The sequence below is a fragment of the Saccopteryx bilineata genome, chromosome 12 (genome assembly GCF_036850765.1).
Source record: "Saccopteryx bilineata isolate mSacBil1 chromosome 12, mSacBil1_pri_phased_curated, whole genome shotgun sequence".
Classification (NCBI taxonomy): Eukaryota; Metazoa; Chordata; class Mammalia; order Chiroptera; family Emballonuridae; genus Saccopteryx; species Saccopteryx bilineata.
The window spans coordinates 50,170,888-50,197,241 of NC_089501.1; the positions used below are offsets into that span (position 1 = coordinate 50,170,888).

At 45.3% G+C, this 26,354-nt stretch overlaps 1 protein-coding gene across 3 annotated transcripts in view; it reads left to right on the top strand.

Moving 5' to 3' along the window:
• SNX9 (sorting nexin 9) overlaps positions 1 to 26,354 on the top strand; it is a 92,929-nt gene that overhangs the window by 28,272 nt on the left and 38,303 nt on the right. For 2 of the 3 annotated variants that reach the window (XM_066247910.1, XM_066247912.1), the window contains exons 2-4: positions 7,572 to 7,661; positions 11,282 to 11,356; positions 12,952 to 13,077. In XM_066247910.1, the coding sequence (XP_066104007.1) occupies positions 7,572 to 7,661; positions 11,282 to 11,356; positions 12,952 to 13,077 (291 nt within the window). The remainder of the gene's footprint in view (positions 1 to 7,571; positions 7,662 to 11,281; positions 11,357 to 12,951; positions 13,078 to 26,354) is intronic. The other variant, XM_066247911.1, reaches the window with a different exon arrangement.

The window sequence follows — 26,354 nt, forward strand, 5'->3', positions numbered from 1 at the left end:
TTGTGTTCTGAACTTTTTCCCTTTGGGATTATATATTGCCCTTTGTTACCCTCAGATTTAAGATAATTCTAAATATTTCTTGGAAATTTCTATTTCTGTACTTAGTGACTTTCTATGTATATTTCTTTGTGCTTTGGAAATTTCCAAAACTGTTCATTCATCTAAATTAACCACCATGATGCACTTAAAACTTTCCTTTAAGTGCATCATGTTTCAGGATGCCAGATATAAACCCACTTTAGGAAAAACACTTTTAAAGACCATATTCATTTCATTGGTGGTTTTTGAAAATTTTGCATAAAAAATCAAATTGGCTGGTTGACTTAGTGGTAGAGCATCGGCCCAGCAGGGCACACAAGAGAAAGGACCATTTGCTTCTCCACCCCTCCCCTCCCCCACCCCTTCCCCCTCCCCATCCCACTTCCCCTTCCCCTTCCCCTTCCCCTTTTCTCCCTCTCTCCCTCTCTCCCTCTCTTCTCTTCCCACAGCTATGGCTCAATTAGTTCTGGTGCACTGGCCCCCAACACTGAGGATGGCTTTGTGGAGCCTCTGCCTCAAGCACTAAAAATAGCTCCATTGTGAGCATGGCCCCAGTTGGGCAGAGCATTGTCCCCAGACGGGGGTTGCCGGGTGGATCCCGGTCAGAGCACATGCAGGAGTCTGTCTCTCTATCTCCCCTCCTCTCACTTGGAAAAGAAGAAGAAAACAAAATTTTAATAACAAAACTCTATCATCTTGACTAGATTATTGAATAGACTATTAAACACATTGCTTGTGAACATTTAAGGGACAGACTAACTTTATTTTCTTCTTTGAAAATTTTAAGAGCACCATACTCAAAACATGATATTACATGCATGTCCCCTTGGAAAGAGTTTCTTAGCTTGTGCAGCTATTCTTGGACCTCAGGGCTACCATATTTTAACAGTTTACTAATGAAGCAGGTGAAACTATAGATAGCATGCTTATCAGGCTTTCTGATGACTTAGGAAAGGATAGGGGATAACTGGGCATTGGCTTCAGCATTCAGAAAACTGTTGGTAGGTAGGAGCAGTGGGCTAAATCTAAGACGATGAAATTTTACAGGGATATTTCAGATTCTGCATTTGATTCAAAATACCAGCTGAATAAGCACAAGCTAGGATTTAACAACAGCTCTTGAAATCACAGGTTGTTATAAAGTGAAAATCATTTAAGCCTTAACCACTTAGAATATGGACAAATACATCTACCTATATTAATGCTATATTAGTAGTCCTCTCAGGGTCTGTTAGCGTAAGTTCTGTTTCTTCTCATGATCTTGATGGTTAAGTAAAGATGAGAAACAGAAAAGCATTAAATATGTAAGATTTTATAAAAAGTCAAGTGAGTATGTGTAAGTAAAACAAGCCTGCCATTTACAAAGGACAATTCGTTATATAGAAATATAACCTGCACCCTAAACTTCAGTTCTCAAGGGCGTCCATTTAATAAGGAATCCTTCAGTCCCTTGATTTTCTGAAGGTTTGCATATTTTACTTTTATTTTATTATTTTTATTTCTTTAAGTGAGAAGAGGAAAGACAGTGAGCTAGGTGCCTGCATGTGCCCCAACCAGGATCCATTGGCAACCTCCCCGTCTGGGACCAAGTCAGCCAAACTATTTTTAGCACCTGAGGCTGACACTCAGACCAGTCGAGCCACTGGCTTTGGGAGGAGAGGGGAGAGAGAAGGGGGAAAGGAAGGGAGAGAAGCAGATGGGCACTTCTCCTGTGTGCCCTGACTGGGGAATCAAACTCGGGACATCCATATGCAGGGCTGACACTCTATCCACTGAGCAACTGGCCAGGGCCTTGCTTCCTTTTTAATTGAGAGTTTCTGTTTAAAAGATGGGAGAGCTACATACATTGCTGAAGATTTGTTGCCCTGTCCCAGGATTTAATTGTGGTTTATGTGAAACCAAAGAAGCAGGAGCTTAAGTGTGGGCCGTGCCTTCTGCATTCTAATCCCTCTGTGAATATTTTGTTGCCAGTTTTTTTGTGTGGGTTTTTTTTTTTTTTTTTTTTTTTTTTGTATTTTTCTGAAGCTGGAAACGGGGAGAGACGGTCAGACAGACTCCCGCATGCACCCGACCGGGATCCACCCGGCACGCCCACCAGGGGCGATGCTCTGCCCACCAGGGGGCGATGCTCTGCCCACCAGGGGCGAAGCTCTGCACACCAGGGGGCGATGCTCTGTCCCTCCGGGGCGTCACTCTGCCGCGACCAGAGGCACTCTAGTGCTTGGGGCAGAGGCCAAGGAGCCATCCCCAGCGCCCGGGCCATCTTTGCTCCAATGGAGCCTTGGCTGCAGGAGGGGAAGAGAGAGACAGAGAGGAAGGAGCGGGGGTGGGGGTGGGGTGGGGGGGTGTGGAGAAGCAAATGGGCGCTTCTCCTATGTGCCCTGGCCAGGAATCGAACCCGGGTCCCTCGCACGCCAGGCCGATGCTCTACCGCTGAGCCAACCGGCCAAGGCCTGTGTTTTTTTTTTCTGTTTTGAACTGATAAGTTCTTTATTATTTATTTTAGGTTATAGTTTTTGTTTTGTCTGTTTTTTGCAAAATAGGAACTGTTTTTCTTTAATTTAGAATGTTTCTGAATAAACCATTTCATTGGGAATTATTGGTTTGTATCAGCTTGAACTGTCTTGGTTGCAAGACAAAGCTCAAAAGGAGATACTTTGGCTCATGTAACTGAAAAGTCTCCATGGGGAGAAATAGCAAACAGCCTGTCCTTCAAGTGGTCTCATTAGGCTGTTGTTTCTCTTGGTCATTCATCTCTACAGCCCACCCCACTTCATTTTTCAGACCTCTTTCTCCCTTAGCTGTTTTAGCACGGCCGCGTTTTCACAGAGAAAGGTCCTCTCTCCCCGGCACCCACACCCTCTCTGGGAATGAGTTCCTGTTATCCCTCTTTGGGCTGTTTGCTCACCAGTCACTTGGAGTCAGGAAGGAACAGTTTCTAGAAGGAAGGGGTGTAGGCAGACCACATAGAAGTTTACAACCTGGGTCAAAAAGAATGAATAATTTTATGTTCCTCTCTCTTCTGGCAAAAGGAAGTGTGTGCTGAGAGGGTGGTGGGTCCATCCTGCTCGTATCAGACAGGTGGTGTGGTGGCATACTGTGTTCCAGAGTGCCAACTGGGAGAGTTTTGAATCCGCTAATGTTTATTTACTGTATGTAGATAATGGAACTTAATGTGTCAGAATACTGTCTACTAGCCATTCAACTTGTCATAATTTTTGCAATTGCTATTGAAAAGATGAATTGTGGTTGACAGTGTGAATTCAGTAGATGGTTCTATATTTTGAAGTTACCTACTGATCAGGAACTGTGTGGACATTTAGCTCTTAAAAATACTTAAATTATTTCTTAAAAGTATAACTAACACTGGGAAAGCAGTGTAGAAAAAAAAATCTTTTATAGTTCAAAGGCCACGTCAAGAATAGTTAGGCAGCCTGACCTGTGGTGGCTCAGTGGATTAAGCGTCGACCTGGAAATGCTGAGGTCACCGGTTTGAAACCCTGGGCTTGCCTGGTCAAGGCACATATGGGAGTTGATGCTTCCAGCTCCTCCCCCCTTCTCTCTCTCTCCTCTCTCTCTCTCTTTCTTCTCTAAAAATGAATAAATAAATTAATAATAAAAAAAAAGAATAGTTAGGCAGATTGGCAGTTGGGGACGAGGTCAGCTTCTTCCGGTTTGGTACTGTCTGAGGTGAGGAAGAGGGGAAGGAGGGTGAGGACAGACAGTAAGAAGGCAGGTGGCAGCCAGAGGCAGATAGGAGAGAGGAGTAGTCATGGGGGACAATGTCCAGAGCTGCTCAGTGCTGAAGGCTTCCAGCCTTACTTGAAGCTTTGTAAGAATAATTGCTCCTCCAAACTAAACAAACAAAATGGAAACAGACTCCTAGGCACTGGAGCAGACTGGGGGATGTCAGAGGGGGGAGTGTGGAGGGCTGGGTGGAAAGGTGAGGAGCAGGAACTAGAAATGGGCACTTACAGAACAGTGGCAGGGGTGTCGAGTACAGCACAGGGAAGAGAGGGAGTAATGTAACAGCTGTGTATGGTGCCAGGTGGGCACTGGAAATACGGGGGGGGGGGGCTGTGTAAAGTTTCTGACTGTCTAACCGCTATGCTGTAACCTGAAACTAATACAAAATTACAGTGCATGTCAACTGTAATTGAAAAAATGTAAAGCTCTTTAAAAAGGGAGGGGAGGGGAAGGGAGGGGAGGGGAAGGAAGGATAGAATAGAGCAGGGGTCCCCAAACTACGGCCCGCGGGCCACATGCGGCCCCCTGAGGCCATTTATCCAGCCCCCACCGCACTTCCGGAAGGGGCACTCTTTCATTGGTGGTCAGTGAGAGGAGCATAGTTCCCATTGAAATACTGGTCAGTTTGTTGATTTAAATTTACTTGTTCTTTATTTTAAATGTTATATTTGTTCCCGTTTTGTTTTTTTACTTTAAGATATGTGCAGTGTGCATAGGGATTTGTTCATAGTTTTTTTTATAGTCTGGCCCTCCAATGGTCTGAGGGACAGTGAACTGGCCCCCTGTGTAAAAAGTTTGAGGACCCCTGGAATAGAGGGAGGGAATAAAGGAAGGGAAAAAGGAAAAAGAAAGGAGCGGCTTGCTCCTTTAGGCTGATGGTCAGTTTTTTCTGTTGACATGCTATGCTCATTTTTAAATCTTTTTGTTCTCCAAAATTGTTCTCATTTTTAATTTTTAAGAAACTTCTCTAGATTTTTTTAAAAAAAAGTCTTGGATCAGCATTTTAAATAAACCTGCAATGTTTATATATATTTTTTAAATTTATTTTTTGTTGAATTAATTGGGGTGACAGTGTTTAATAAAATTATATAGGTTTTAGGTACAGTTCTATAACACATCGCCCATGTACGGTATTATTTTCCCAAGTCAGGTCTCCCTCCGTCCCCCTTTCTCTCTTGTCATCACCATACGTTCTCTGTGTCTGTGGGTTTAATTTTCTTTGCTTCATCCCTTCACCCTTTCTCCCTCTCCCACCCTCCTCCCATGTGACAGCTGTCAGTCTGTTCTCTCTCTGTGCCATGGTTTCTTTCTGTGTGTTAACTTACATCTTTTCCGCGAGTAAATGCTCAGTAACATTTGAATGTGGAAGAGTTTCCGGTTTTTTGTTTCTGACATTCTGTTTGACCACGTTGTACATTTGGTAAACAGAAGGCTCTGGCATTCTGTCTTGGGATCAGTTAGAGTAGCTGGTTTTTAAAAAATTGTTAACTGAGATTCTTAAGGAACGATAAGAAAACATTTGGGCCTATGCAGCCCAGCAGAACCTCCCCAGGAAGCCTGCTGTCCTGCCGGCTGTGTCTGGGACGGGGACATCCTCACAGCGCAGGGCCTGGGCACCCGCCTCGCGCATTTATCTGCTGTCCTGCCAGCTGTGTGTGGGACGGGGACGTCCTCACAGTGCAGGGCCTGCGCGCCGCCTCGCACATTCATCTGCTGTCCTGCTGGCTGTGGGCTGTGTCTGGGACAGGGACATCCTCACAGTGCAGGGCCTGCGCGCCGCCTCGCGTGTTCATCTACAGCTGCCTCCCTGCACAAGGGATGAGATTGGTGTGACATGGTCTTAAAAATATTCCACAGCATGACAAGCAGACTTCTAGTTCCTTTTACATCTGTAGGAGAAAAACACCTGGGCGCAGTTCTGCTGTCCTTTGTAGCGACCTGAGGAAGGTCGCGCTCCCAGAAGCCTCCACCCGCAGGCTGTCCCTGACAGCCCCTCCCAGCCGCGCTGTGAAGACGGAGTCCCGGGTCAGGTGCCGTTTCCTCCCCGACATACTACACGGGCGTCTGTTTCTTTCCGATGCTACTTTTCTTTGTGCAGCCGTGTGAATGGAGTTCATGATACATGTGCTTTCTACTCTGTTTCTGGCAATGTCGCAGGCACTGGGTGACAGCAGTGAGTGAGGGACAAGGGGCCTGATCTTCACTGAGTTCCAGTTTGTTAAAGAAGGGGTTGAGGGAAGAGAAACTCACCAGAACAGAATTAAATATAGAAGTCCGTGTCAGGTGCTAAGCATCAGGTAGGGGTGGGCTCAGGAAGACTGAGTAGGGGGTTGCATTAGCCGAGGAAGGAGGGACTGAGAGGCCTCCCTGCTTTTCGTTATGAAACTCTCAAATGTGCACAAAAGTTCAACTCATTTTTTATTGACCACCATAAACCCACCATCTTAGATTCTCTAGAGAGTGTTTATTATACCTGCTTTATCACAGTCATCCATCAGTCCTCTTCGTATTTTGGATGTATTTCAAAATAAATTAGTGTTTGGGATTTTTCCTTATATTTGATTACAAACTGTGAATTCTTAATCCTCGTGACAGGGGTTTCCGCCACCAGTAAGCGCGTGACAGTGGGGGGAGCACGGTTGCACAGGGGCCCCACCTGGCTCCGTCCCGTGGACGTGGACGTGGACGTGGATGTGTTCAGGGAGTGTGTGTTAAGTGGACGTACTTCCACTCATCCTGTCTGACTAGCCCTTCAGGCAAACTGAAGTTTGCCTCTTAGGACAATTAGCCTTAAAATAAACCATATGTTTCTAGGTACATGTGAGGCCCAATTTATAAGATGGACTTTCTTCTATAAGATAGTCCATGAAAGACATTTATATGGAATGTGGAATGGTTAAAAAAAGAGATATGTTTATATATCACAAAAGTACATATAAAATACATTTTATGACAGCAGTGATTCTGTCTCTCGGAACACATGTTGCGGTATTTCGAGTAATCCACATTCTGGGTTGGTGCCCCAAGGATTGTCCCAAGGAAGAGGCTGGAAGAGTAACTTCTCATCAGCCGGAATGGCTTCCCTTTAGTCTGTTTTCTGTGACATTAAGATCTCATTGCAGGAAAAAGTTTGAAAATTAAAGCTCTTTAGGTTACCTGGCCAGTCTGCACAGCCCTATAAATCATTGGATAGTGGGTAGTATTGTAGAAGAGTCTAAAATATTTATTGGTTTCTGAATTTACTTGGCTAGGGATAATGCATTATCAAAATTCATCCCAGTGGGTTTAGATAAAGAATAGTGAGAATTTAAATGGCAAGGGAATATTCTAAAGACATAGAACTCTTATGCGTGTCTCCACATTTGTGTGTCTGTGTGTGATGTGTGTATCTCTCACTGGTCCCTGAGAGTGAGGGTTCCCAGAACAAACAGTATCTGTATTTCCTCTTCGTACCCCCCTGGAAAATTTCCCCTTTTTTCCCCCCTTGAAGAAATAGGTGTATTTCGAGTACTTGGGGGCGGGGGCCGCTCTCTAAGTGGAGTGTGGGCAGCTACCAGAAGTCTTCCCTGTTTCCAAAACTGAACGGGGCTCTCACCACGGTGCGCGCCGTTCTCCCTCACGAGGGGGCTGGTAAATCACCGGGGTAACCTGTCTCCCTTTCTCCAGAGCAGCCACGGCCACGGTCAAGAAGTGTCTGTTCACAAAGCATGTTTACAAAGTGAACTTAAAGGTGTTTGCTTTTTACTAAGTTTACATTTGTCCCTTCTTTTCCTCTCCACTCCCAGCAGGCTCGGGTGATGTATGATTTTGCTGCTGAACCTGGAAATAATGAACTGACAGTTAATGAAGGAGAAATCATTACAATCACAAATCCGGTAAGAGGACTATTTTTTGTGTTTAAGTCAGATTGTCCCTTAAGGACTTATTTTTAAGATTTAATTTTTAATAAGTTGATCATTTAAACCCACATAAATTTTTTTCCTATTGTTTACAAAGTACTGATGGTGAAGTAAGAATATTTTATAAACAGTGAAAAAAGTTAAGTCCCCCAAAGATAATAGCTGGGTAGGGTTCCATCGGATAGAAATGAAGTAGGGACTCCCAGCCGAATCCCGGCCAAGTCAGAGGTGTCGAGATGAGAAAATATTCATTGGTCTTAGAAGTCTCAGCTACCATCACTGACACCCGTGAGCCAAGTGTTTATCAAAGGGCTATGCATATTTTCTTTAATGTATTTTCCCATGAATTCTATGAGGCTGGTATTTTTAATTTCTTTTTTACAAATGAGGGTAATGAGACTGAGGAGTTAAATAACCCGCCCAAGTTCACTCTGCTTGTAAGTAGCAAAACAGGGATTCAAACCCCATCCGTTTGGCCTGTCAGCCTCTGCTTTTTCTTCTCTGCCGGGGAACACGTCCTGTACACCAGAGTCCTGGGAGCACAGGTATATGTATGGACCAGTAGGAAACGGGCTGAGAAAACTGGCTCGTAGAGCCAAGCCACACAGGACTCATGTGCCAGGCCATACGCAGACTGTGAACTTCATTTGTTAAGTAGTGGATTCGTGGAAGGGTTTTTGAGGCTGGTGTTGTTGTAGGGAGGTGACATGGTAAGAGCTGCACTTAAGGAAGTCTAGTAGAGGTGTAGCAGATGAATTGGAGTCCAGGGACATGACGCAGGGTGGTAGCAATAGGAGCTGAATGAGGGTGGATATAGGCCGCTCTGGGGAGTCAGACCCAGAGGTCTGGTATCTGATTAGATACTGTGGTAAGAAAAGAGTCAGAGATCTCTGAGACTTTTGTGCTTTGCACCTGAGACAGTGATGGATTTATTAATGTATGTAAGTCACGAAGAAAGATTAAATGAGTTTCCTTATATTTTATTTTATTTTTTGATTGATTTTGAGAGAGAAAGGAAGAGGGAGGAGAGAGACTGAGAGGCATCAGCTCGTAGTTGCATCGTTTTAGTTGTTCATTGATTGCTTCTTGTACGTGCCTTGACCTGGGGGCTCCAGCCAAACTAGTGACCCTTTGCTCAAGCCAGCGACCTTGGAATCATGTCAGTGACCCCATGCTCAAACTGATGAGCCTGTGCTCAAGCCGGGAGACCTCAGGGTTTTGAACCTGGGACCTCAACATTCCAAGTTGATGCTCTATCTACTGTGCCACCACAGGTCAGGCTAATTGAGTTTACTTTTAGATATGTTAATTTAAAGAATAGTAAATAGTCAACCCTGACTTGTAGCTTGGCATCAGTTTAAAAAGAAAATGCCGAGTTGGAGGGGAGGGCTGGGGATAGGCTGGCTCCCGGACATCTTTGACCAGAAGCACGTGAGTAGAGGTGCCAGGAAGGCCAGAGGGCCTTGGGGAAAGGAGGGAGGTGCAGGTGTGTTCATGGGGGGGTGTACAGTGGGAGGAGCAGGGACGGAGAACCAGGGGTGACCAGAAGGATGCTGCTTTCTTACTACCCATAGGATTTTTTTTTTCTTTTCTTTTTTTTTCATTTTTCTGAAGCTGGAAACAGGGAGAGACAGTCAGACAGACTCCCGCATGCGCCCGACCGGGATCCACCCGGCATGCCCACCAGGGGCGACGCTCTGCCCACCAGGGGGCGATGCTCTGCCCATCCTGGGCGTCGCCATGTTGCGACCAGAGCCACTCTAGCGCCTGAGGCAGAGGCCACAGAGCCATCCCCAGCGCCCGGGCCATCTTTGCTCCAATGGAGCCTTGGCTGCGGGAGGGGAAGAGAGAGACAGAGAGGAAAGCGCAGCGGAGGGGTGGAGAAGCAAATGGGCGCTTCTCCTGTGTGCCCTGGCCGGGAATCAAACCCGGGTCCTCCGCACGCTAGGCCGACGCTCTACCGCTGAGCCAACCGGCCAGGGCCCCTACCCATAGGATTTTTAAAACCTATTTTAATGTCTTGGTAACAAAGAAGAATTACTGGATAGAAAAAGAATATGTAGTTTTATGCAGTATGCTAGGTGTATATAAGTAAATGGATTTTATTTTTAATCATAGAAAAAATGTAGATTCTTTTATCTCCCCATCTAATTTATTTTATTTTTTTGTATTTTTCCAAAGTTAGAAGCAGGGAGGCAGTCAGACAGACTCCTGCATGCGCCTGACCAGGATCCACCCGGCATGCCCACCAGGGTGCGATGCTCTGCCCATCTGGGGCATTGCTCTGTTGTGGCCAGAGCCATTCTAGCACCTTAGCAGAGGCCATGGAGCCATCCTCAGTGCCGGGGCCAACTTTGCTCCAATGGAGCCTTGGCTGTGGGAGGGGATGAGAGAGATAGAGAGAAAAGAGAGTGAAGGGTGGAGAAGAAGATGGGTGCCTCTCCTGTGTGCCCTGGCTGGGAATCAAACCTGGCACTTCCACAAACTGGGCCGATGCTCTACCACAGAGCCAACTGGCCAGGATCTACCCATCTAATTTTTAAGGAAGTATTCTTTATATTTTTGGGGGGAAATAGTATTGTCTTTAAGTTGTTATTGTAAAAAAATGGACAAAGTTGTGGTCTAAAGAGATTTCTTTAAAAGAAGGTTTTATCTAGGTTTAGGTAATTATTAACTAAATTAGGGCACAATTGATGAACTTAGACAGCTCTTACTACTCTAAGGGGGAAAAGTGAGACTTTGCTGAGACAACAAATTGAACAATAGGAATCCTGGTATAGAGTACTTTATTGTTTAGTTTATAACATGAATTGTTCAGAAGAGCCAAGGAACCATGGATCAGTTAGTTAGCTTTTCCTAAATAATAAGCAGTCTCAAAGCTTAGTGGCTTAAACAAACAACCATTTGTCATTGCCTAGGAATCTCCAAGTCAGCTGGATGGTTCTCCTGACCCGGCTCACTCCTCAGCGCACAGTTACCTGGCACCGGGCTTGGCCCATTGGCTCCCATGTCCTTGTTCACTTGCTTGCTCGCTCACTCACTAGCTCACGCGCATGTCTGGCAGTGCTCTGCTGGGGTGGGCTGGCTTTGCTGCACTGACAGGCGGATTGGGCCTTGTCCCGATCACCATCCAGCCACCTCTGTGTATTCAGCTGCTCTTTCCCGGGAAAGCGATCTGCAGCGCGCAGAGCCCCGAGGCCGCTGCTGAGCTCCCCACCATCTCCCTCGTCCAGGTGGCTGCAGAGCTCGGGAAGGACAGCACGACCTCAGGGGTGGGTGCGCTCTGCTTCCTGCCAGGCCTGGCTGCCGGGTGTTTCTGTGTTCCGCCAGCGACCAGTGCAGAGAAGGGAATCAAAACTGCTGGTGTTCTGTGGCTCGGCTGTTTTCACATTTGTGGTCACTTATTGTTGAAGTTTGATATTTCTTGATTTTATATGACATTTTCTGAAGTGAAGGAAGGCTTAAAAAACTTAAAATGTTGAACTGTTACCTCTATGTTACTTATTTTTTGTGTATGACAATTCCAAAAGTAAAATTGCTGTATGAATTTTCAACTATAGTCTTTCTATTTCTTCTTCTTTTTAAAATTTTCTTAGGATGTTGGTGGAGGATGGTTGGAAGGAAGAAACAGCAAAGGAGAACGAGGCCTTGTTCCCACAGACTATGTTGAAGTAAGAACTTACTATCATTTATTAATTAAACCTGGTCTTTGTCTAACGTTTTATTAATTACCAACCTAAGGGACAGACTGGAAGATAGCGGCTTTATTTTTATTCTTTTAGAGATTTAAGCCTGGCTGGGTAACTCAGCTGGTTAGGACATCATCCCGAAGAGCAGAGGTTGCTGGTCCGATCCTGTCAGGGCATGTGCAGGGACAGACGCTCCTGTCCCCTCCCACTCTCTCCCTTCCTCTCTCTAAAAGTCAGTAAAGGAAACATTAAAGTAATAATAAAAAAAGACTTTAAAAAAAATTTTAAATTTTTTCACTGATTTGAGAGAGAGAGGAAGGTGGGGGGAGAGAGAGAGAGAGAGAGAGAAGCATCAACTCATTGTTTACTAAATTGTTCCATTTAGCTGACCAGGAATTGAACCCGGGACTTCCACACGCTAGGTCAACGCTTTACCACTGAGCCAACTGGCCAGGGCTGCAACTGTATTTTTAATAAAAAATTTTTCATTGTAAAATTAGTGCATGCTAATTATATAAAATAGGGAGAATACATTGAAGTATAACTAAGAAAAAGTATCTGTAGACTTAAGCTCCAAAGAGAGCCTTCAAATATTTAGGTTAAGTTCTTTCCAAGGATAGCAGTGTTTAATTCTGAATATAAATCCCTATTTTTCATTTGCTTATGTTGTGTAATAGCTTGTGTTGTGTAATAGCTGCTGCCTACAATACTGTTTATTGTAGAATTGATTGATATAGTTGAAATAGACATTCTTTAAGTAGCTTACCTCTTCCTGTGCTAAATTAGGACATACCTCTCAGTTCCTTCTCCCAGTCCCATAGACAGAAGGGTCTTGAATGAGCCTCTGTGAATCATTGCCTGGTTTAAGATCTGTTATGATAGATACCAGAGATAGTGTTACAACATCCTGAATGAATGAGGCTCCCTGCCTGGGACACACCCACTCCTCTGACAAACCCCTTGTGAGTCTACCTCCTGGCGCCCCCTGCTGGTTGTCCGTGGGTTACTGGTACATGGTGAGCTTGCCTCTCATCTGTGATAATAGAAACTAAGGTTGCCTGGTGCCCTATGAGATCCAGAATAAAGGACCTACGGTTTCCTCCAGTAGAGGGGACAGTGCCCTGTGAAGTGTTTACCTGGGCGCTGCTGAGAGTAGGGGTGCGAATTTCTGAACCCTTTGATGAAACTGGTGAAGTCTGTAGCCCTTCTCAGAAATACGTGCACTTGCACCCCCCCAGTCTTTCCCATACAGTTTCAGGGGGTCCACGGGCTCCTGGACTCAGGCCACATGTCTGGTGTTTATGTCGTGTTTAGCTCTGTGCAGTGTGCAGTCAGGATTCTAAAAATTGACAAGAATGAGAAAAATAAGAGAATCTAAGATAAATGGCATTAATTGCATTTTCTGGAATTCTGCATATTTACAGAAAGAAATAGTTATAGATGTTCTTGGGCTTGCTGGCCTTTTAAGAATATAAACCCCTTTTCCATAATATGTGGCAATTCTTACTTGCTCTCAGAAACTAACTCTGAAATAACTCTAATCTATGAAAACAATTGTGATTCTTTCTAATATTCAGATTTTGCCCAGTGATGGAAAAGATCCATTTTCTTGTGGGAACTCAGTGGCTGACCAAGCCTTCCTCGATTCCCTTTCGGCAGGTGCAGCTCCGGCCCCTTCGTCCGCTGCCAGCGGGAACAGCCAGGTGAGTCTCCACCCTGCTCAGTGTGCCAGCTTTCCTGAGAGCAAGGTGCGCGCCTCAGTGTCTGTGTGGCGTTTCTGCTGGCTATTAACAAAGAACTTGCTTGTTGAACCTGCTAACGACTGCTGATAAAGTTGATTAGAAGAGAAAAGTCAGGGTATTCATCAAGAGTTGCCTTTAAAAGCCTGGCATGATCTGAACACAAATCCCATAAGTTGCAAATACCCTTTCAAGTGAGGGCGTGGAGAGGCAAGAAGGGGCCTGTGCTGAGGCAGTCAGTGTCGGGGCCCTGGTGGGGCCAGGGGACAGTCTGACCTCGGCGTGTTACTTCTGCTGTTGGCTAGAGCCCCTCGCCTTGCCCAGGCAACACGGGAAAGGGACTGCAAGTCCTGTGCTCGGTACGTGGTACGTTATTGTATTGCTTCTGGAAAACTTGCAGTGGTGGGATAATTTGAGAAAACTATGCTGAAATTTTACATTAATTTTAATGAAAATACAATCAGTTTAAGTGATGCTGCCTCCTCCAGCTCTTGCTAGTTAATTATCCCCAGTGAGTGACAACAAGAAAATTGAGAAGTGGGATATCAGAATATTATTGCTGTCTACACCTTTAGGATGAATGGACATTAGAGAATGTTATTTCTTGGTATTTTTTCAACTGATAGGTTTTGAGTGCCTCAGTTTCCTCACCAGTGAAACCTCATGGAATTGTTGGAAAGAGTACATGAAAAATAGTTCTGAAGTATTCAGAACAGTACTCAGTACTTAGTAGGGGGCTTATAATTGTTCATTACAGTTATACAGTGCTGCCTCTACACTAACACATTTAGGGGCTCCCCCATTGCCCCCTGAAACTATGAATCATTTCTACATGCAAGGGGAGAGCTGTGGGGGGGGGGGTCTCCCTGTCCCATCAGAGTGGTCAGGCAGACACTGAACAGTGCATGGTAGGAAATTCTGTCAGAAATTCATCCGAATTGGAGTTGGGACTAGACGCTTTTCCAACCTCACTTACGTTTCTGTGACTCCTCAAGGTGGCCCCCTCCCGACCTTATCCTTGCTGTGTTAGGCTCCAGCCAGTGGCTGTCCTCTGAACGCCCCGTGCTGCCCACCCGGTCTCTGGGTCTCCGCCCTCTTCCTGGAGTGTCAGAGGGCCTCCTCTGGCTCTCAGAAGGCTGCCCACCCAGTCTCTGGGTCTCCGCCCTCTTCCTGGAGTGTCAGAGTGCCTCCTCTGGCTCTCAGAAGGCTGCCCACCCGGTCTCTGGGTCTCCGCCCTCTTCCTGGGATGTCAGAGTGCCTCCTCTGGCTCTCAGAAGGCTGCCCACCCGGTCTCTGGGTCCCCGCCCTCTTCCTGGAGTGTCAGAGGGCCTCCTCCGGGTTTCGGAAGGCTGCCCACCCGGTCTCTGGGTCTCCGCCCTCTTCCTGGAGTGTCAGAGTGCCTCCTCTGGCTCTCAGAAGGCTGCCCACCCGGTCTCTGGGTCTCCACTCTCTTCCCAGAGTGTCAGAGTGCCTCCTCCGTGTTTCAGAAGGCTGCCCACCTGGTCTCTGGGTCTCCGCCCTCTTCCTGGAGTGTCAGAGTGCCTCCTCCGTGTTTCAGAAGGCTGCCCACCTGGTCTCTGGGTCTCCGCCCTCTTCCTGGAGTGTCAGAGTGCCTCCTCCGGGTTTCAGAAGGCTGCCCACCTGGTCTCTGGGTCTCCGCCCTCTTCCTGGAGTGTCAGAGTGCCTCCTCCGGGTTTCAGAAGGCTGCCCAGCCCTCCGAGTTCAGCTCAGATACCGTGTCCTTCAGCAGTCATTGTTTTCTCCCCTTTGCTTCTTTCCAATTCTTTTAGCACTATTTGTGACTCTTAGAAATTATATTACTTATTTGTAAGCTTGCTGAGAAACAGAGATGTCGTCATGTTTTCTATTCTTGTAACCTAGAGAGGCTTTGCCTCATTGCAGAGTGCTCTGCAAATGATGGAATAATTCTTTTGTTCAGTCATAAATATATCAAAAGATATTTATAATAGTAAATGTTTTGAGATCTGCCGATTTCTGCCTGAACCCCTGTCTAAAGAAGGTTAGCTGTAGGACCAGGAGCCGTCTCCTGCCCGCCTCAGGAACCTGTCATTCTACTGTCTGCTGAGTCATCAATCAGAAATGGCTCTTACAGAACATCCCCTGGGATTGTTAGTACTTTCTTAACAGTTTAGCTATTAAACAAATGCTCTAAGTTAAGTGGCTGTTTAGGACTATAACGTGTTGTAATGTGCAGAGATTATCAGTGTAGTGATATTTGTTATGAAGGAACTTTTACGGGTAAGAGATGAGGAAGGCAGTAGTACTTCTGTGCAAGAGCTACATTCTGCTTTCTCATTTCTCAAAGGCTCATTTTTAGGCCATTAAGGCCATTTGTAGTCCATGTTAAATCAGCAAGAGAGAAACCTTCACGGACGTATTATTTCATTATCTTAAGGTCTTTGCCATTTGACCTTTCATAATTGCTTATTGAGATTTTCTCTTCACAGAACCCTTACTGAGAAAGTTCTCTCTGTCTCTGCACCCGTGCTGTTACCCCGGAAGGAATCCCCCTAGTGTTGCATTACAGGGCTTTGTATGGGAGATTGTACACATATTATAGGTTTTGTTGGCATTTGTCTTCACAATTGCTCCCGGCTGGCAGTCCTGACTCTCCATGCTCCGTTGATCCCAGATCCTTTGTGCACTAGGGAACCTTTCACAACTACATGCTGGTGAAATTTATTCTTTAGGGTGGTTTTGGTGTTTTTATTGTTTGTTTTTGTCTGACAGGGAACAGTTGACAAGAGCAAAGGGTTTGTTTTGGTTTTTGGACCTTAAAACAGCTCTGATAAAGGGCGAGGCAGCATGTTACATGCCTGTTAAGCATGGTCTTCTAATAGATCTCTCTGGAAGCAAGTGGTCTCTTGCTGTTTGTAGCATCGTCCTGTTTGATACATAAAGCTACCTATTTTAAGACCTTGTACTAATAAAATAAACTCAAGGCTAATCCAAGAATTATCCATTTCCTAAAACAAGTGTTATTTTAATTTACTTTATTTAAAAATATATATCTGGAATTGACCTCTGTGAGTTCGTAATATAAATTAACAAAGGATTTAGTAAGCCATTTAAATTTGGGGGAGTAATTTCCAGTTTGTATCAACATGTCTGGCTACCAGTGGATTTAATCTGCTCTTGTGACCTAGCCTCACTTTTAAAAGAATGTACAAGTTTTATATTTCTCTTAGTGGTTTTCTGAAGTTAGTAGGTTCATCTGTAGAATTAGATGATGTCTTTTGAGTAAGTATAAGGAACAGAGTGAGAAATTTTACACTTCTTCTATATTGTGAGCTGAAATGGAAGAGAATTGTATACCTCTGTAGGTTCTTTTCAGAAAATGAGTGACATGTGTGTTGGAAACTGATTTCAGTGTTCTTGGGTGCAGGAGTCACACTGTTTGCTTTGTAGTCCCCGTCCTAACACAGTTGGCAGGTGGCTATTAAACGTTTGATGAGAAATGCCAGATAAAGATTTTGATCAATGCCTTGCAAAACAAAAGCTGTGATAACTTCTGCCTTTACGACACAAGTTATTCTCCACTCTTTTTGTTGTATACCCCTGGACAAAGTCCTGTCCTGGAAGTTTCTAGTTCCAGAATTTCTTCTTCCCTTCCGGTCAGGAGACTACTTACTAGGGTAGAGGTATAGGGTAGGCCGTGGCACGGCTGACCAGGCGACAGCCCCCACGCGGAGTGTGCGTGTGTGTGGCAGGAGCACAGCAGAATCTCCTCCGTGGTAGGAAGGACCCTCGGATGCTTCTCAGACCTCGCCCCCAGGAGAACAGTGCGAATGGCAGTGAGCCGTGATTAGGGACTCCTCTTACCGCGTGGACTTCTCAAACTCGGTGACCTGTGTTGATCCGTATTAGACTTTGGACTGTCCTCTGTATGGAGCCAGACGGGCAGTGGAAGCCCATTATTATTATCTGACCGCTCATTATTATTATCTTCTGAGCCTTCCTATATCCTTTGTGCTCTAGCTTGCTGGTGTGGGGGAAGGCAACCGTAATGAAATGTGTGATCTTTTCCATTAATTCTCAGCCCTGGATCCCTTTAGGTCTGACCTAGTTTAGGGGGACACAGAAGTAATGGTGTCTGTTCCCCATCCCCTCATCTTCTCCCGCCTCTTCCGGTGGTGGTGTTCCCACGGCCTGTGCAGTGAAAGTTGTTCTTCTCAGACCATGTCTTGTCTGCTTACTAGTAGGGAAACCAGTCAGTGGAGTCAGATCTCACCATTGTTATCCAACAAGCCCTTTCTGCGTCTTACTGCGCTTCCATTTACACCTGCTGTCAGAAGTAGGAGTTTAATTCTTACTGCTCCAGGTCTCCCAAGCACGTTATATAAGAAGCAAAATACAACAAAATAGCAAACTGTAACAAAACCAGAACCTACCATTTTTGTGGTCAGCAGTTGCAGACTAGCATTTTTATTATCTTTAAAAGGAATTTTGGAAATGACCTTTTGTTATAGAAACAGTGTATCTGCAGTGGGGGAAAATGGGTAAATTCAAACTAGCAAAAAGGAAAGCGGCACATTTCCATGATCTACACTGTTTACCCCTTGGTCTGTGTCTTATTTTCTGTTTGTGAACATGGCATGCACGTGGATATCCGTATGAGATGTACGTAGTAGTATATACTGTTTGTAACCTTTTGAAAGTTGATGATCCTGTTCAGTGAATTTTTATCTCACGTAATACCCAGGCCGACTTTAATTTTCTCAGCTCATCCATGAATGTCATTTATTTATTTATTTATTTATTTATTTATTTATTACAGAGACAAAGAGAGTCAGAGAGAGGGATAGATAGGGACAAACAGGGACGGAGAGATGAGAAGCATCAATCATTAGTTTTTCGTTGCGCATTGCAACACCTTAATTGTTCACTGATTGCTTTCTCATACGTGCCTTGACCACGGGCCTTCAGCAGACTGAGTAACCCCTTGCTTGAGCCACCGACCTTGGGTCCAAGCTGGTGAGCTTTACTCAAACCAGATGAGCCCTCGCTCAAGCTGGTGACCTTGGACTCTCAAACCTGAGTCTTCTGCATCCCAGTCCGATGCTCTATCTACTATGCCACCGCCCGGTCAGGCCATGAATGTCCTTTATAATTTGTTTGTAAACCTGTCTAGGATCGAGCAGTACACCTGGTTATGTTCATAATGTCCCTGCAAGTTCTTTTTCAAGCACTCTCTCCGCTTTTTTATTCTGACTTAGCCAGTTGTCCCATAAAATTCCTGTCTTCTGGATTCACTTGCTTGTTCCTTTTTGTATTGTTTAAGTTTTTCTTCCGTCCTCTCTACTTAAAAGTCGGAAGTTGTGCCTAAAGCTTTGAGGAATTCAGAGTGAGCATTAGAGGTGATGATATGTCATAGGTGACATCGCATGCTCATGGGCATCACATCAGAAGACACGCTGTCTGGTGGCCCCGCCATTATTGGTCAGCATGGCCTTGGGTCAGGTCGAGGGCAGTCTTGTGCCTCTGTGGTGTAGTTGTGTTTTCTCCATGTGTCCATGAGGCAATCTGGCGTTCATTTAACGCCATCAACCACTCACCTAATGGTTTACCACCGCCTGCGAGCACCTGCCTGCCGAATCAGCGAGGAACTCCTTCCGCATTCGCTGGGCGGCTTTCTCTGTGAAGTTGAGAAGTTCCAGGTCCTCCTGCCAGCTGAAGCTCGTTAGCATCTTGAATAAGTTTCTGTTGGAATTCAATATAGTTGTCTAATTCTTTCCCTTTAATTGCCAGTTTCCAAGTAGGACATTGTTTTAATAGCTGCCTCAAATAGTGACACATGAGTCTTTCTATCTTTTTAAAGCATTATTAGGGACCCATGACATTACTAGAGTGGTTTTTTCCCTTATTCTTAAAATTGTCACCTCTGAGAAGCCCATTCTGTCATCTGTGCAGTTACCAGGTCAGCTTCTGTTGATTTTTCTCTTGTTATGGTCATGCTTTCTTCTTTTCATGCCTGGTGGGTTTTTATTGGATGCCAGACATCTGTGATTTTTATCTTGTTATTTGCTGCATATTTTTGTATTCCCATACATACCTTTTATCCTTGTTCCAAGTTACCTAGAAACAGTGTAACCTTTTTGGTTACTTTTTAGCCTTTTTAAAGCGGGGGACCAGAGCAGCATTTAGTCTAAGGATACTCTTGCCCTCCACTGAGGCAAAGCCTTTGTGGTTCTGTGCCTGGTGCCCTGTGAGGGGTGAGAGTCTCAGCTCTGGCCGGTGGGCAGGGCCCTGCGTGGGGGCTGCCACTCAGCCTCTCACATGGTAGTTTCCTCGCCTGCATGCGCTGGTCAGGACTGAGCTCAGACCTGAGGCCCCTCCCCCAGGTCCTCTGCCCAGACCCCCAGCTGCCTCCTCAGCCCACAGAGGCCACTGGGCTATGTGTGGTGTCCTGTCCTCGGTCTGTGGCCTGGGAAGTCCCTCCAGGCAGGGATCAGGTCCTTCATTGCCTCAAGTACAATGATTTGAAAACAGTTTCATTTATCTTGTTATTTTTTAGTGTTAAGTGGAAGTGTAAGCTGTGTCCTGGTTACTCCTGATGGTCTACTTTGTGTATTGATTCCAAAACCAAGTGTGTCTACATCTACAAAATGGAAATAATGCCACCACTTACTTCACAAGAGAGTTGTACCTAAAAAGTGCACTCTTAATACTGTATAAACATTAAATACTGGCAGGGACTTCCCTGACAGATAGCTGTGGAGCTGGGGTTCAAAGCCTGGAAATTAGACTCCAGAGTTGTCCTCTGTCAGTGATGCCAGGTGGGCCATTGACTAGCTTCGTGGGAGTGTGTCAGTTGCCTGTTCTCACGGCGATGCTGCACACTGAGCCAGTCAGAGGCTCAGGAGCACACGCCCAGGACCTGTGCTCCCAAGGTCACGGTTGGGACAGGCTGCTCTGTGCCTCATCTGGGCTTGGGCGGGCTCATCATGCTCTGTGGTTGCTCTGCATCTACCTAGTGGCTCTGCTCATCTCTGCACTCCCTCTGTATCTGGTGGCTGGGAGAGCAAGAGGTTCAACATCTTAACGTTTGTGAAAGCTTAGTTATGTTTTTTCCTCTGGAGTTTCTTTCATCGGCTGTGTGACTTGCATGATATTTGTTCCATTTCTTCTGGGCTGCAAATAATTATTTTCAGTGCTTCAGAGAGACTGCATTATAACACCGTCTTTAGAATGCACACTGGTGCATTGAAGGTAACCACTGGCCCACAGTCGAGGCTTTGCTTTCTGCATGTGTGTGAATGAGGGGCATGCTGGGATTTCCTGGGGAGCTCAGTGCTGCTGACAGTTTGCCGGTTTTAAAAGCTTTGATATACTCTTTTCCCCTCCATTTACTGAGCACCTCTTTTATTTTAAGGTGGATATTTTGGCTCAGATTGGTTGTGTTGAAAGTCTCAGCCAGTCACCACCTTCTTCATCTTCTCCTTCTCCTCCTTCTTCCATAAAAAAGGTAAAATGCAAGTTTGAATGCAAGAGGAAAGCATTTAAACTCCTAGAAGTAGTGCCTCTTCCCAGCAGGGTTGTTGTTTCAGGGAAAGGGTCTTTCCGAGCTCCTCGTGGGGCCCGTGGAGCATCTGGAATTGCAGTGGAGTCTAAGGGAGGTTTTTAGTGACGTGTGGTGGAGGGTCAGCAGGGGTTTGTACCATAGAGGGCTGGAGAGGAAGAGGGGAGGGGGGAGACATTGCTGAGCAGGAGGAGAAAGGAAGGAAAGCTGGAAGGAAGCAGGCGGGTCTGGAAACTCAGGAGGGGCCGAAGGGCTAGGGTGTGACCTCGGGGCTCATTGGGGTCAACAGCAAAGAAGTCAGGGCCAGAGGGTCACCATTAAAGTACATCGTTATAAAAAAAAAAAAAAAAAAAAAAAGTACGTTGTAGCCCAGTTTGTTGAGTCAGGATTTGGCTTTGAAGAAACAGAGCTCAGCGTTTAACCCTCAGAAAATGTTTGTGCCAAGAATTAGGAGGTGCTTGTAAGACCAGGGGCTGCTGCCATTACAGCCATTCTCGTGCAGTTTCTCATGGGGTTCGGGCAGACGGTAAAGAAACAGTGGAGCCAAAAAATGATGGGCCATCCTTTTATTAAAGTCTTGCACCGGCCGGCGAGCAAACAGGCAGGGAAGACCTCTTCCCTCCTCAGTCAGAGCTCACAAAGCCCTGACACATTATCCGGTTCCACAACCAGGAGCATCTTCTCTGGTTCCTCCCAGAATCCAAGGCCCCACCGGGCTCAGTAGGGCTCCCAAAGCCCCGCAGGTCTGGTTCCCCATCTGCACACCTTCTCTCTGCACAAACTGGCTTCTTCTCCAGCACTCTGCATTCTCTCCGCTTTCCCTGCAAAACATGGCTTCTTTCTTCTCCTCCTTCTCTCTCTTCAACACTTTCTGTGGCTGAAACCTCTCCTCCAGCAAACATTAGCAAAACAATGGCGTTTCCTAAGCAGGAAGGTAATTTGCAATTTCACAGACCATATACACCTGGTGCAGCCCAGCCCCCAGGGCAAACTATAAGTGGACAAACGTAAAAATCATATTTTATAAACTTATTTGACCAGCAGTGCTGTTGAACTTCAGTGAAACATTTCTGTCTTCCTCTTTTATTCATGTATCTGAAGGACACAGATCTTTGGCTAGAATAGGAAACACCTTAAGTGCTTGTTGCCACCTCTTCAGTCAGAAGATTCTATAGTAATGTGATCTGGCATTGCAACCAATTGGAAATAGAGCTTTTTGACCTTTTCCTCTAAAGCATAAATCAATAGGTGTTCCAGTTATATTGGGATTTAGTCAAAGAACTACTAGTCTTCATTTTTCTTTATATTCTAGGTGACCCCCATATAATGAGATAACCTCTCCTGAATGCACACTGTATGCCAGGTATTACTGTGTTAAGTGCTTTACATACATTGTCTCATTAATTGCTGTAAAACCCCCATGAGGAAGTTAATATTACTGTATCCACTGTAACAGGGAAATGAGGTAGCTTGGCCAAGTTCATACGGCTTGTAGGTGGTAACCCGGAATTCAAAGCTGGACAAATAACTCTAGAAATTAAATTCTTTCTTTTTAAATTTTTTTATGAGAGAGAGACAGGGAGGGAGGGGAGAGAGATGAGAAGCATCATCTTGTCGTTGAGTCACCTTAGTTGTTCATTGGTTGCTTTCTCATACGTGCGTTGACCTGGGAAGGCGGCAGTGGAGATGGGGGAAGGGGAATGGATCAAGCTGAGCCAGTGACCCCTTGCTCAGGCGGGACCTTGGGCTCAAGCCAGCAACCTCTGGGCTCTAGCCAGAGACTTTGGGATCATGTCTGTGATCCCACACTCTTGCTGGCAACTCCGTGCTCAAGCTGACAAGCCCACACTTAAGCCAGCAACCTCAGGGTTTTGAACCTGGTCCCTTAGTGTCCTGGGCTGATACTTAATCCACTGTACCCCACTGGTCAGGCTAGAGCCTAAATTCTTAATGGCTGTACCCATATAAAATTTATTTATTTGAATCAAATTTACTTGACTTTGTGGTCCCTGGGATTTAAAATTCACCCAGTAGACCAGTATTCTTTTTTTTTTTTTCTGAAGTGAGAAACGAAGAGGCAGTCAGACAGACTCCCACATGTGCCCAGCTGGGATCCACCCAGCATGCCCACGAGGTGATGCTCTGCCCATCTGGGGCGTTGTTCTGGTTGCAACCAGAGCCATTCTAGTGCCTGAGGTGGAGGCCATGGAGCCATCCTCAGCACCCAGGCCAACTTTGTTCCAGTGGAGCCTTGGCTGCGGGAGGGGAAAAGAGAGAGAGGAAGGAGAGGGGGAGGGGTGGAGAAGCAGATGGGCGCTTCTCCTGTGTGCCCTGGCCGGGAATTGAACCTGGAACTTTCACATGCCAGGCCGATCCTCTACCACTGAGCCAACTGGCCAGGGCCAGTAGACCAGTAGTATTCTTATCTTTGCCCTTTTTTTATCTCATCTGATAGGTTTGTAAGCAGCACAGCTTTTCTACAATCATCATCTTAGGAATACCTATCCCTCTGACAAAGTGTGTGAGCTGATTATTAGTTATTGATATTAGAGGAGGGATCCTGAAGGTCACTAAAAGGTCATCAGGGAGAGAGAAAGCCAGTAAAAAGTCAGAGAAGCTGGAGAGACTTCTGGTTGGTGAGGTTTGGATAGATCCGTGGTCAGCAAACTGCGGCTCGCGAGCCACATGTGGTTCTTTGGCCCCCTGAGCGTGGCTCTTCCACAAAGTACCACATGCGAGTGCTGCCTCGATAAGGAATGTACCTACCTATCTAGTTTAAGTTAAAAAAATTTGGCTCTCAAAAGAAATTTCAATCATTATACTGTTAATATTTGGCTCTGTTGACTGATGAGTTTGCCGGCCACTGGGATAGATCAATCTGCAGGCGTCAGGTTGACACAAGATAGAATGTTCCAGGAGAAAGGACAAAAGACAGAGAGAGAAGCAAGCAATTTCTAGATTTGCTACAAGGATTTTAGAACCTGGATAGAGAGCTAAGACCATATATGTAACCAAATGATATAGCAAGCACTACAAGCAATTTGTAAAGAAAGTAGTTTTAAAGAGATTATCCTGTTATGTGTTTCTGTCCTAAATTTTAAATTTTTGAGGATACTTTCTATGAGGAGTTCACATTTGATTTTCCCTGGGCGTTGGTGAAAATCTTGCTTTGGCAGTTTGCTGTCACTTAGTGTCATGGTGGTGCTGAACCGTTGCTCTGGTCATAGCCTCTGTGCCGTTGCGTTTACTGGATTAGCTTCTGTCGTCTTGCTGAGTCCAAGTCAGGTGCCTGGGTTGGCATTCAAGCTGATGTTGCCCAGTTAGAGAGAGAGAGAGAGAGAGAGAGAGAAAGAGCCAGGGTTGACCCCGCAGCCCAGTTGGGAGGGTGGCGGCTCCTGGTGGGCCGCCCTCACGCTCTGTCTTTATTCCCAGTGTCCACTAGAGTAGCCTGAAATGTTACCCTGTGAGCCAGTGTTTTTCAGTCACCAGTGCGTGGATCGTGTCGTCCACGAAAGAGTTAAGCACCCTGAAGATTGTTGTATGAAGATTGTAGGCCCAGTGATCTTAGTCAAATTCACTTGTGCTCAGGGTGATTTCTTCCTTAGCGGTCCCTGAAACAATACTATTTTCACCAGTCTCCAAGTGTGAACAGGTTGAAAACCACTGCATTTAAGCCAGGTATTCGAGGAATTCACAGTTGTATGGGTAAAACGGCTTTCTGTTGTTAATATTTGCCTTAGAGCACAATCCCTGAGGCTGTGAAGAGATGTTAGAATGAACGTATACTTCCCCATGTAAAAACATTGTTTTTGATGCTCTGGTGAGTGGCAGCCGGTCACCCGCCCACCTGCCCACCTGTCGGTCAGGAGTAAGAAAGGACCGCATTCTAGGGCTCTAAACACCGAGGAGGTAGATTAAACTGTTTGGGAAATTTTCTTATAAATCCTTCTCTCTCTCTCCACCAAACTTTTTTCATGTGAGAAAGAAGACTCTAGTAAGGGAGAAATTTTGCTATTCCATATTCCTGGATAAACAGATTCAATACTGAAATTGTTTTAAGAGAATAAAGGCGACATTTGTTTTCCATGGATTTATGTGCCAATTTAAGGTGATTGAAATGGAAATTAACACATTTTTAAAAATTTTGACACTGTAATGCTGAAGTTTAGATTGTTGAAGGTTTAAAATATTGAGCTAACCCTAAAGTTTATTTCTAAAATAAACCAGTAAAAGAGGCTATGCTGAAGTACTAATGTATTCTGTGGAGGGTTCCAGAGTAGGTTGTTACTAGTACAGGGAGACTACTAAGATACAAAGAAGGTCTGGAAATGGACCCTGGTCCAGTATGTGATGAAGGTGACATTTCAGATCAGTGTGTGGGGGTTGAAAGATGGGTCACTCATTAAATGATAGGGCAACAGACGATTACAAGAAAAAATTGAGCTAGATTCCTATATTCTTTCCTACTCTAAAGTAAATTCCAGACACTGAAGATTTAACACTTTAAATTAAGGAGACGAAAGCAAACAAAAACCCACCCGCGCGTGTGGCTCATGGGTGGGTGCAGCAGGGGTGAGGGGCCTCTTACTGCGATGCTCCTAAAGTGGGTGCCGTGTATCTGCCTGTTCATAAACTTTATTTATAAGAATAGTTAAACTTTAATAAAGTTACTCAAAAGCATAATGGAAGAAAATGTTTTAAAAATAATTTTGGGATATGGTGGCCCCCTTTGTGAAAAGCAGAACTCGGCACGTCAGCAGGAGAGTAGGAATGTCACCGCACAACCTCTGGAAAGCGGTTTGACAAGATCCATCGATTCTAAACGCAGGGTCTCATTAGCCCAGCAGTTTTCTTCGGGAATTTTCACGTAGGTGTGTTGGACATGGGGGAGGGTGTACAAGGATGTGCATTGCACCCTTACTTTACAGTTAGCAAAATACTGAAAACGAGCTAAGTGAGCGTCACCACCTGCTGGCTAAATTCTGGGGAGACACAGAGGACTCTGGGGCCATGTGAAGGAAAGGTGTCGTCCACACGTGCTGATGGGCCTCGGGGTGTTCCAGACTCCCAGGTGGAAGAAAACAAGTGCGAGCAGCAGATGTGACTTAGGCTCACTTCGACGCCTGCCACAACGAGGGTCTGTGGGGGCTGTTGGAGGAAGTGTGCGCAAGGCATTTGCTAACAGTTTTGAAAGTGGGACTGGCATCTTAAGGTGGTAGGCAGACTTTAAAATTGCATGTTTTTTTAAAATTCTGTTTGAATTTTTTACTGGGAATGTATTATTTTTTTTCAAATAAAAATAAAAGCCCAGCAAAAACACAACTGATGGCTCTAAACCAGCCAAAGTGAGTAAAACATTCTTATTGTTAGCATGTATGTATAATCTCAAAAACATAATGTTAAGTGGAAAAAAGCTGCAAAGAGATACATATGGTATAGTTGGTATAATGTTGTTTAGTTCAGTTTTGAAAGTAGGAACCAGTTATTTATAAATGTGTACATATGCAGCAGCAGTGTAGATGCATGCACAGGAAAGAGTAGACTAGTTCAGAAAAGCATCACTCGGGGAAGGAGGAAGGAAGGGCGGGAGCAGGGTGCTCATGGGACAGTGTCTTTGTACTGGTAGGAAAGTTCCTAAGCAAACACGGCAAAATGTTAACATCAACAAAATCAGGCTGATGCTGTGTTTTGTGCTTTCCTA